Genomic DNA, 12,692 nt, shown 5'->3' on the forward strand with positions numbered 1-12,692 from the left:
CATTTACAGCCAATTAGAAATGGCATTTTGCATTAAAAAAAAAGCTATTACTAATTGCTTGACTTGTGGTTTATAAAGAAATGGAAAATCTGCCAAAGAAAATTCTGAAAGGAACTGTGCCTATAAAGTTTCAAATTGGTACTATTAGGAAGAATATTTGGTACTGAGTGTTCCTGTGTATTCAGTTACAGGGGAGAGGATGAGGGGGGGCAACAGTCACGGGAAGATGGGAAAGGGAGACACATTTGGGGGGGATGCAAAGAAAGTATACATAAAGAAAGAAACGGGGGACAATGAAAGAGGCAGAAGAAGAAAAATGTAGTCATGGGAGAAGAAAAGAAAGAAAGGGAGACAGGTATAAAAAAGGGGAGATAGGAGGTAAAGACAGAAGGTGACTACACATTTAGGGCAAAGAGAAGAGAATGTCAGATGGGGACAGAAGGAACTGAAAAGTGGGAGGAGGAAAGAAAGGAAAAGTCAGAGAGGGAGGTATAAAGAAGGGGAGTGGAGAACAAACGACAAAAACATTTGTGAGAGAAAAGAATAGAAGTAAGGGGCAGAAGGATAAAGAAGGGAATGTGGAAAGAAGGTGGAAGTAGAACAGAGAATGGAAAAGGAAGAAAACAGACAAAGTAGAATAGGGATAGTAGAAGAGAAAAGGGAGGATGGGAAAAAGAAATGAGAAAAGAAGAGAGCTTGAAAGGGCGTATGCATACCTCCCAACATGTTGGAAACAGAAAGAGGGACAAAAAGTTTGTTATGAAAGTTTGAACACATTTCTGTGGTTTTTATGTGTTTTGCTAATGAAGGTGAATTGCCCTTTAAGTTGTGTATATTCATTTCTTATCTAAAACCGTTACAAAAGTATGTTACGTATGTATTTTGGGCTCTCTGCCAAGAGCCAATTAAGTTAGAAACTTTGTATCTTTTTCTGGCTGTTCAGTGCAGCAGATCAAAGAGAAACTCAGAACATATCAGTACATATCCGGGACTGCGGGTTGAGCTGTCAAAAGCAGGACTGTCCCGCTCAAAACGAGACGGTTAGGAAGTATGTGTATGTAATAAAGGCAGAAAAATGTAATGGACTCAGGTTTCCTTCTGGGGACCCCAGTGTTGCCAATGGATACAGTTCAAATGTGAACATTGAGGAGCACCTGAGCACCCAACAGAATTCCCTTTAAAACCTCGTCATCCCTTATGCACACATACAAGCAAGCACCTCACTGTTATAAATGGCCTACGTTGTCCCATTAGCACTATAGCCAAAGGGCCTCCATCTTGTTCCGCCTTATCAGTCCATTTCACCTGGAGGGGAACAGTCCAACCACAACTTCTATCATTGTCTCCATTCTCTAAGAGGACAGAATTGCTGACAGAGCCATTATCATTCACCTTTCCAGTACTGTCTGTGTTTCTCCTGTTTGGGGCAGCGAGTACTTACAAGGAATCAGAGCATTATTGTTATCATGTTTAATAGCCATCGAACAGAAGGCAGTCCCCCAAATATAAACCATTCATCCACTGGCATCAGGCAAAGCCAAGGCAATTAAAGCAACCACATTCCTTTTATTGTAATGCTGAAAATAATGTGCTGAGTCTCATTCTGAATACGCCATTAGAGAGCTGGGTCTGACTGGGGAATAAGAACGATGGAGTTAAAGGGGAACTAAACACTAAAAATATTTTTTTTGCCATAAGATGCAAAACGGGGAAGTGTTTGATGAGTTGTTCTGCCAATGAAATCTGACTTAAACGCAACATAAACCCAAAAATAAAATATTGCTGTATGAAAGAAATTGTAACACACTGCTTCCAAAGTCATTTGTCAATAAAAACTGCAACTAGAATCAGTCTCCGTCCCCTTTTGCCCATCTAGATCTATCTCTTGAAACAATATAGCACTAGGCAGCTGTGCATTCTTCTTCACAGGTCTGTTAGCTGCATTGCTTTGAAGTCGGAGAATAGAAATGGACACACACACATATGGCTTTCAGTAACAGGTAGATCTGTTAATACCTTTAAAACTGCTTGATATGTGTCAATAATGTATAGTGGAAAGCTGCTTAGTATTGCAGTTTCTTTCATAAGGTAATATTGTATGTTTGGGGTTACATTGCCTTTAATGGCATTTGTGCAGGGCTATGTCCAAGCATATTTATACAAAGATGCTCACTCGAAGCTTATCCTGACACTGCCCTAAAATTGAAAAAATAGAATATTTTTGCCCTTTAATGGGAGAAATATTCAGCAGTCAGAACACATTTAGCCCTGGTTTGCTATGAGATATGGCTGCACGTGTAAATAAAGACCAATGTGTATGTCAGCTTCACAAAATCTAGTTTGTAGTTGTCCATACCTCCCAACTGTCCCTTTTTTGGAGGGACAGTCCCTCTTTTGACAGCTCAACCCTCAGTCCCTCATTTGTACTAGAAAGTCCCTCTTTTCTCTGCACTGAACAGCCAGAAAAAGAAACAAAGTTTCTCACTTAATTGGCCTTTAGCAGAGAGCCCAGAACAGCTAACAGGTGCAAATCAATTTTGAGACATAAAAACACAGTTTAGATAAGGAAAAATATTTTCAAATTTTCATAACCTGCCAAATTTTGTAAAACAAACATGGTAATTAGGGGGTGTGGCCACAGAAAGTGGTGTGGTCAAAAAATTGCTGCACTACGTTACGTGCAGGAAAAAATTTTTGTCCCTCTTTTTACTTCCAAAATGTTGGGAGGTATGGTTGTCCATTTTGAATCGCAGAATCCCAGGCCATAGCACACAATTACATTACATGTCACAGAATTCAAGAGAACAGAGTTCAGATACCGAGGGCAAGAAATAGGGGGATTTGCTGGATTACAGTAGAGTGGATGGAGTGAATTGAGACTAGATTCCAAAGGCAGCAGGTTAATTAACACTAAGCCCCATCGCCCTGTAGCGCGCACAATAACATCCATATATCCATTTATAAAGCTGACCGGTATAGGAAACCAATGATAGGAGAGTCTCTCTCACGCTTGGTTAGATAAAATGATTTTGTCTGCCTGGTGCATGTTTGTGTGTAGTTGAAATTCAATAGATTTCTCTCAGCCAGTGCATGTCATCCGTGCCCATTCTGTGTCTCAGCATTAAAAATGCATCATTCCCAGATAACAATAACTGGCTCCCATCCCAGGGGTGTATGAGATCAGTGTGTAGGAGAAGAGCCACTTTGTCTCCATAAACTTTGACCTTAACAGATGGAATATGTTACAATGATTTCCGATAGTTGTATGGTGTATTGCCATTAACCATTGGCCGTGGTTCTCTAACCCCTGAGTTGCTAAAGGTCATAAAGTCCAGCCAACTGTGCACAATGGCTTGTCTAGTGTACACAATCACACTGATCCCATGCTGGAAATATGGAGAGAATTAAAGAGTGCTTAGACCACCATTAATAAAGGATCACACCCCTGTAACTGTTCCACATTAGGTGAATAGTATCTTATATTAGCTACAGGAGTGGGGTTGCTTTTAGCAGTTGTAAGACTTCTCCAGTGAATATTGCAATGCCCTTTGGGTTGAACCAATATGGTAATTAATTTTCATGTCTAGACCAACCCAAATGTTGTACATTTTTGCATATAACCTCCCCTTTGGGTAGCTCATGCAATAAATGGAGTAAAGTTTGCCCTCGTTTTTGTAACCAGAGCAACCAGTTAGCTGCTAATGTATCCACTACTGTAAGAATACTGGAGGAAAACATTGACTGGCTCATATGTGAAAACAGTTCTTTCTTTTTCGTTTTGTGGGTAACACATCGGTCAAGATGGCCATACATGGGCCAACAAAAGTTGCTGGCACACTAAGTTGGAAGCTTATTGGCCAGTGTATGGGGCCCTCTGACAGGCTTCCTCAACCAATAATTGGCAAGATGTAGAATCCTGTTGGATGAAGGACCACATTGGTTTTGTTGAGGAGGTCCTCGTTCCAACCGCCTGCATTCCCAGCGTTGTGATCTGATCGTTAGCCCTAGGGCCCATGATTGGATCAGTATGACATTGCCCACTTAAGTATGGCATATATTGGGGCAGGATCCACTCATATGGCCACCTTTATCTAACCAATCGGTCTGTGGGCCAATTGGTTGGGCAACTCTAATGCCACAGAGAACAGGCATAGGCTAGTAAAATTTTTAGTCTGAGCAGAGTTTATTAAAATGACCAGTCCACTAGAAAGTGCCATATTTGTGAAAATAGCCAAACTTTTAGCTGGTCTTAATAAGTATGTTACATAGTTACATAGTTAAATCGGGTTGGAAAAAGGCAAAGTCCATCAGGTTCAACCCCTCCAAATGAAAACTCAGCATCCATACACACACCCCTTCCTACTTTCACATAAATTATATATACCCATATCTATACTAACTATAGAGTTTATATGACTGTGTAGGAGTTAGATGGATTCTTTTTATTCTGCTGATTTCCTTGACTTTTTGATTCCATACCTGGTTTGAGCGGTTCAGTATGCTGGTCATCCTCCTCAACTGTGTGACTCTAGGGATGTTCCACCCATGTGAAGACATAGCTTGTGATTCTCAGCGCTGTAAGATACTGCAGGTAAGTACAAAAATCAGATATTAACATGTTATCTATCTACATAGACATGGAGTGGTCATCTGGCAGCCCCCAGATTCTGACAAGAAATAGAGGTGCCCAAAATTCATCCTTCATTAAAAACAGGACATATAAAATCTAGAGCCAACCTTCAAGTCTAGAGCGGCTAGACCATTCTTGAAACTGCTAGCTCTAGAACTACTTTTTTTAATGGGAACCAGTTTAAACATGACATTCAGCCAGGGATACAGGATATAATTAATTACCTGCTTTCAATTACTATTGGCTGTTATAGACGGAAATTTCACTGTATTTAAGGTAGGGATGCACCGAATCCAGGATTCGGTCTTCTTCAGCAGGATTTGGAATCGCGTGACTTTTCACCCAAAAGTTCGGTAAAAAATGTTTTCCCCTTCCCACCCCTAATTTGCATATGCAAATTAGGATTCGTTTCGGTATTCGGCTGAATCTTTCGAGTAGGATTCGGGAGTTCCGCCGAATCTAAAATTGTGGATTCGGTGCATCTGTTATTTAAGGGGATGTAACAGCATGGGGACTGAAATTTTGGGTCTTGACCCATAGGTTATAAATCACCAGAGCAACTTTTAGAAGCTTATAATAGCTCTAGAACAAATGTTCAATCTATACAGCCAACACATATTGTTAACAGTATAATATATGCCCAGTCAGACATAATTGTCACCTCAGTCGCCAACACTGACCATTCTAGAGAAAGTTTGTCTACTCTTCAAGTGCCAATAGTTCAAAAACTGGGGTGTCACATGTTTACAAGTTCTTACAAACTCTAGACCAGGACATGTTTAATCTGCTGCCTCCCATAACTATAAACATTGTGGTGCACAAATTCTAACACTGCTCATTCTAGAGAAATATTATCCAGACTATAAACTCTAATAACCCAACTCTAGAACATGGCTGTCCAATCATTATAGGTTCTTGCATAGAAGAACATCCTCTGACAACTGTAAAGGGAGGTGTGCATTAGTCACCAAAATAACTAAAATAACCAAAAATTTTCAAGCTTTATTAATGCAAATAATTCGAAAAACAGAGTTGACCAATCCATAATTCATCCATCTTACACACTCTAAAGCAGGATACTGTTTATCCAGTCAATATCTTTAGAATGGGGTGTTCAGTTGTCACCACAATTGCCAAAATTGCTTATTCTAGAGAGGGGTTGTCTACTCTTCAATTAATAACAATCTGCAGCTTCCATAACTCTGGAAGAGTTGACTATGACCTTTCCAGCCATTCCTTGCCTGCTGCATGATTTGAGTTTGTTTGCATTCATAAAATAATTCCCAGTTCTTTCTTTTTATACTTTTTGCTTCAGGGCTTCGATGATTTCATTTTTGCATTTTTTGCGGTGGAGATGATTATAAAGATGTTGGCCCTGGGAATATTTGGGAAGAAATGCTATCTAGGAGACACCTGGAACTGCCTAGACCTCGTTATAGTGGTGGCAGGGTAAGAGCTATTATTTTGCTAAATGTTTTTTTTATTATATCACTATAAAAAGACGTGTTTACATGAAAGTCATTTCCGTGGATCAACAAGAATATAAAGTAAACGATCTGTTTAAACATTAGTTTGTACATTAGTTTTTTAATAGCTTCAGTTGAAATAGTAAAGGATATAGAAACATTTTTAGATCTTTTTAAAAAAATAGGCATAGTAATCTTTAAAGGCAACTTGATCTTACATGCGATGATGTGTCATCTCTTGCATGTGACATTTTACTAAAACTCCGTATTCTACTCTTGCTTCATTCTGCAATAATTTCACTCATTCAGACATACCAGGTCAATTACCTCTTATCTGAAAATGTAAATTTATATTTACAACACTACTGCCAGTTGAATAACCATTGGAGTGACTACTGGGGGCATTGGGATCACCCCCAGATCATAGGGTCTGCACACGACAAGTCATGGCAGCAGGCAAGAGACCAATGGGGTTAAGTAATATAAGGCACTAAGTTTTTTCTTGGGCAAACTTAGTGCCTTATATTACATATGGGGGTAACTGTGGCGTGTGTCCTAAGGCCGGAGTCTGGATGGAAATTTTTGGCTTGTGGCCACTGGGTGTAACTTGCAATCCCTTTATTCTGAACTTCACCTCATCTAGTGCTGGTGTGGCAGAAGTTGGGCCCTCAAGTGTGGGTAGAGTTGTCAACTGCCTGGTATTTTTTGTGTAAAAATCACAAAGAAAGGGCTACCACTGCCCCTTAACTCCACTTCCAGATTTAGCCTAAAGGGTACATGATAGGCCGGGGTAAATTTTTGTAAAGCACTTTTTCCTTTTACCCACTGGCCACTTCCCCTAAAGCTCTAGGTACTGGCCCTCAGTGAAATCCAAGATTCTAATGAAGCTTTGCTTAAAAATTGGATGATCAGTCTTGGGCACTAAAAGCTCAACTCGTTTATAAACAATTGGGTCATTTGTGCAATGACAATATACTACTACAGTTGTAGATATGGGGTTTTTTTTATTGTCTGTCATCTGCCTTTAGTGTTGGACTGGCCCACCAAGATTCCTGGAAAACTCCTGGTGGCAGGGTTGGACTGGGATAGTGGGACACTGGGAAAAAACCTGGTGGCCCCGGCCCTCATTGGCCCCTGCCGGGCCAGACCCACTCCTGCCGAACGGGTGTCTCCCCTAAAAATATGATGCAATGCACAGCAGGCAGCATTCGCCCTGAGCGTCAACGTTTACGCATGCACGTGGGGGGCGCATAGGTTTGGAAGTCGGCACTGCTAGGAGGGCCCTTGGTTTCGCAGCCCCAGTGGGCCTCCAATGCTCCAGTTGGACCCTGCTAAGTGGGCCTAGGTGTCAGTAAGTCCTCTAGCTTCTAACCATTTAGCCTATTTAATGGTTATTCCCTATTTCTTTATTGGGGAAACATAATAGTGGAAGAATATAGTAAGTAGTTATAAAAGATTAGGAGAATAAAGAAGTTGAGTGAGGAGACGACCAATAATAGTTGGAGAGTAGGCCCACAGTCTAAGGTTTTCTGGTGGGCCTTTGCATAGTGCAAACACTAGAGATGTCGCGAACTGTTCGCCGGCGAACTTGTTCGCGCGAACATCGGGTGTTCGCGCTCGCCGGAAGTTCGCGAACGTCGCGCGACGTTCGCCATTTTGGGTTCGCCATTGTTGGCGCTTTTTTTTGCCCTCTCACCCCAGACCAGCAGGTACATGGCAGCCAATCAGGAAGCTCTCCCCTGGACCACTCCCCTTCCCTATAAAAACCGAAGCCCTGCAGCGTTTTTTCACTCTGCCTGTGTGTGCTGAAGAGATAGTGTAGGGAGAGAGCTGCTGCCTGTTAGTGATTTCAGGGACAGTTGAAAGTTTGCTGGCTAGTAATCGTTTTGATACTGCTCTGTTATTGGAGGGACAGAAGTCTGCAGGGGTTTGAGGGACATTTAAGCTTAGGTAGCTTTGCTGGCTAGTAATCTACCTTCTACTGCAGTGCTCTGTATGTAGCTGCAGTGGGCAGCTGTCCTGCTTCTGATCTCATCTGCTGACTGCTGCAATAACAGTAGTCCTTGTAAGGACTGCTTTTATTTATTTTTTTGTTGTTTTACTACTACTACTACTACTACTACTATAAGAGCCCAGTGCTATTAGTCTAGCAGTGTTGGGGAGTGGGACTGGTGTGCTAATCTGCTGCTCCTAGTAGTTCAGCAGCACCAACTTTAATTTTTTTTTTTTAATATTCATTTTTTTTTTATTTTACTTTTTTTTATTTTACTACCGCTGTAGTAGTGTATAAGTTGACCTTTTAGGCATTATTTGCCCTGTAGGCATTATTTGCACACTGTTTTCTTCAACCCGCCATCGAGCTGTGTGACCTTGTTCACATTCTGTCTAAATATCCATAATATTACCGTCTCCAGAAAAAACACCGGAGTCACTTTTTTCAAGCAGCCATAATATATTTTACGTAATCCGTATCCACCGCTGTAGTAGTGTATACGTTGGCCTTGTAGGCATTATTTGCACACTGTTTTCTTCAACCCGCCATCGAGCTGTGTGACCTTGTTCACATTCTGTCTAAATATCCATAATATTACCGTCTCCAGAAAAAACACCGGAGTCACTTTTTTCAAGCAGCCATAATATATTTTACGTAATCCGTATCCACCGCTGTAGTAGTGTATACGTTGGCCTTGTAGGCATTATTTGCACACTGTTTTCTTCAACCCGCCATCGAGCTGTGTGACCTTGTTCACATTCTGTCTAAATATCCATAATATTACCGTCTCCAGAAAAAACACCGGAGTCACTTTTTTCAAGCAGCATTCATATATTTTACGTAATCCGTATCCACCGCTGTAGTAGTGTATACGTTGGCCTTGTAGGCATTATTTGCACACTGTTTTCTTCAACCCGCCATCGAGCTGTGTGACCTTGTTCACATTCTGTCTAAATATCCATAATATTACCGTCTCCAGAAAAAACACCGGAGTCACTTTTTTCAAGCAGCCATAATATATTTTACGTAATCCGTATCCACCGCTGTAGTAGTGTATACGTTGGCCTTGTAGGCATTATTTGCACACTGTTTTCTTCAACCCGCCATCGAGCTGTGTGACCTTGTTCACATTCTGTCTAAATATCCATAATATTACCGTCTCCAGAAAAAACACCGGAGTCACTTTTTTCAAGCAGCCATAATATATTTTACGTAATCCGTATCCACCGCTGTAGTAGTGTATACGTTGGCCTTGTAGGCATTATTTGCACACTGTTTTCTTCAACCCGCCATCGAGCTGTGTGACCTTGTTCACATTCTGTCTAAATATCCATAATATTACCGTCTCCAGAAAAAACACCGGAGTCACTTTTTTCAAGCAGCCATAATATATTTTACGTAATCCGTATCCACCGCTGTAGTAGTGTATACGTTGGCCTTGTAGGCATTATTTGCACACTGTTTTCTTCAACCCGCCATCGAGCTGTGTGACCTTGTTCACATTCTGTCTAAATATCCATAATATTACCGTCTCCAGAAAAAAACACCGGAGTCACTTTTTTCAAGCAGCCATAATATATTTTACGTAATCCGTATCCACCGCTGTAGTAGTGTATACGTTGGCCTTGTAGGCATTATTTGCACACTGTTTTCTTCAACCCGCCATCGAGCTGTGTGACCTTGTTCACATTCTGTCTAAATATCCATAATATTACCGTCTCCAGAAAAAACACCGGAGTCACTTTTTTCAAGCAGCATTCATATATTTTACGTAATCCGTATCCACCGCTGTAGTAGTGTATACGTTGGCCTTGTAGGCATTATTTGCACACTGTTTTCTTCAACCCGCCATCGAGCTGTGTGACCTTGTTCACATTCTGTCTAAATATCCATAATATTACCGTCTCCAGAAAAACACCGGAGTCACTTTTTTCAAGCAGCATTCATATATTTTACGTAATCCGTATCCACCGCTGTAGTAGTGTATACGTTGACCTTGTAGGCATTATTTGCACACTGTTTTCTTCAACCCGCCATCGAGCTGTGTGAGCTTGTTCACATTTTGTCTAAATATTGATAATATTATCGTCTCTAGAAAAACCACTTGAGTTACTTTTTTTCAAGCAGCATTCATATATTTTACGTAATCCGTATCCACCGCTGTAGTAGTGTATACGTTGACCTTGTAGGCATTATTTGCACAGTGTTTTCTTCAACCCGCCATCGAGCTGTGTGAGCTTGTTCACATTTTGTCTAAATATTGATAATATTATCGTCTCTAGAAAAACCACTTGAGTTACTTTTTTTCAAGCAGCATTCATATATTTTACGTAATCCGTATCCACCGCTGTAGTAGTGTATACGTTGACCTTGTAGGCATTATTTGCACAGTGTTTTCTTCAACCCGCCATCTAGCTGTGTGTATTATCGTTTCCAGAAAAACCAACTGAGTTTTTGTTGTTGTTGTTGTTTTTTTAAAAATAATGCCAGGCAAAGGCAGGCCGCCACGCAGAGGCCGTGCTAGGGGCCGTGCTGCTATGCAATCCTGTGGCCCTAGCAAATTGCCCAGTTTTAAAAAGCCAATGACCCTGAACTCCCAAAATGCTGAAGAGGTAGTTGACTGGCTTACACAGCACACCCCATCCTCTACCGTTTCTAACTTTACCACAACATCCTCCTCATCCTCCACTGCTATGGCCACCCCACGTAACACTTCCTCCACCACCGGTGCCCCTTCTTCACTGGGGTCAGAGGAGTTATTTTCCAATGAGTTTCTTGAACTGAGTAATGCGCAACCATTATTGCCAGAAGAAGATGAAGGAGATGAGGACCTTACACCAGATTTAATTCTGGCAGAGAACACGATAGAGATGGACATAATGAGTGATGAGGAGGAGGTCCCCGCTGCTGCTTCCTTCTGTGATGTGTCAGAAGAAATTGATGCATCTGAGGAGAATGATGATGAGGAGATTGATGTTTTGTGGGTGCCTAGTAGAAGAGAGCAAGAGGAGGGTAGTTCAGATGGAGAGACGGAGAGTCAGAGAGGCAGTAGGAGAATAAGACTTAGAAGAAGCAGGGAGGACAGCCCGCAGGGATCAGCAGGGCAACAACATGTATCGGCACCTGTGTTCAGCCGGCCAACGCACCCGCCATTGCCGCCAATACCGCCAACTCCGCCAACTTCTACTGTTACCGCCAGATCGCACACTTCCAAAAAGTCAGCAGTGTGGGATTTTTTTAATGTGTGTGCCTCTGACAAAAGCATTGTAATTTGCAATGAGTGCAGTCAGAAACTGAGCCTTGGTAAGCCCAACAGCCACATAGGTACAACTTCTATGCGAAGGCACATGAGCGGCAAGCACAAAGCACTTTGGGAGCAACACCTCAAAGGCAACAGGCAAACTAAAAGCCACACTCCTTCTGGTCCAGCATCTTACTGCTCTACCTCTGCTCTCCTTGACCCGTCTGAACCACCCTCCACTCCGCCTTCCACCTTGACCACCTGTTCCCATTCCCAGTCATCTGCCACCAGCCAAGTTTCTGTGAAGGCCATGTTTGAGCGTAAGAAGCCAATGTCTGACTGTCACCCCCTTGCCCGGCGTCTGACAGCTGGCTTGTCTGCACTCTTAGCCCGCCAGCTTTTACCATACCAGCTGGTGGACTCTGAGGCCTTCCGCAAATTTGTAGCAATTGGGACACCGCAGTGGAAGGTACCCAGCCGCAATTTTTTTTCTAAAAAGGGAATACCACACCTGTACCAACATGTGCAGAGCCAAGTTACCGCATCTCTGTCACTTAGTGTTGGGCCAAAGGTCCATATGACTACTGACGCATGGTCCTCCAAGCATGGTCAGGGCAGGTATGTCACCTACACTGCCCACTGGGTGAACTTGGTAATGGCTGGGAAGCAGGGAATGGGTAGCTCAACAACAACAGTGGAGTTGGTGTCACCGCCACGGATTGCACGCGGTTCTGCCACCACCTCTACTCCTCCATCGCTCTCTACCTCGTCTTCTTCTTCTTCTTACTCTGCTGCTGGGTCCTCCTTCTCCTCCTCCACACCTGTGCACCCCCAGCTCCCCCTAGGCTATTCGACGTGCCAGGTACGCCGTTGTCACGCTGTCTTGGGGATGACGTGCCTGGAAAGCAAAAACCATACCGGATCTGTACTCCTGTCATCTCTGCAGTCACAGGCCGATCGGTGGCTGACCCCACACCAACTGCAGATCGGAAAAGTGGTGTGTGACAATGGAAGCAATCTGTTGGCAGCGTTGAGACTAGGCAATTTAACACATGTGCCCTGCATGGCACATGTGTTAAATTTAATAGTCCAACGTTTTGTCTCCAAGTACCCAGGATTCCAGGACGTTCTCACCCAGTCCAGAAAGGTGTCGGCCCATTTCAGACGTTCCTACACAGCCATGGCACGCCTTGCTGACATTCAGCAGCGCTACAACATGCCAGTCAGGCGTTTGATTTCTGACAGCCAGACTCGCTGGAATTCAACGCTCCTTATGTTGGAACGTCTGCTGCAACAACAAAGGGCCGTCAACGAGTACCTTTTTGAACTGGGTGGTAGGACTGGATCTGCACAGCTGGGGAT

The 12,692-nt window shown here is 42.7% G+C and overlaps 1 protein-coding gene across 5 annotated transcripts in view; it reads left to right on the forward strand.

Annotated features, from left to right (window-relative positions):
* Positions 1-12,692, forward strand: part of LOC108702791 (voltage-dependent T-type calcium channel subunit alpha-1G) — a 118,626-nt gene that overhangs the window by 49,259 nt on the left and 56,675 nt on the right. For all 5 annotated transcript variants that reach the window (XM_041579263.1, XM_041579261.1, XM_018238480.2 and 2 more), the window contains exons 2-3: positions 4,480-4,591; positions 5,946-6,079. In XM_041579263.1, coding sequence (XP_041435197.1) covers positions 4,480-4,591; positions 5,946-6,079 — 246 coding nt within the window. The remainder of the gene's footprint in view (positions 1-4,479; positions 4,592-5,945; positions 6,080-12,692) is intronic.

Source organism: Xenopus laevis, chromosome 9_10S (genome assembly GCF_017654675.1).
Source record: "Xenopus laevis strain J_2021 chromosome 9_10S, Xenopus_laevis_v10.1, whole genome shotgun sequence".
In the NCBI taxonomy this organism is placed as follows: Eukaryota; Metazoa; Chordata; class Amphibia; order Anura; family Pipidae; genus Xenopus; species Xenopus laevis.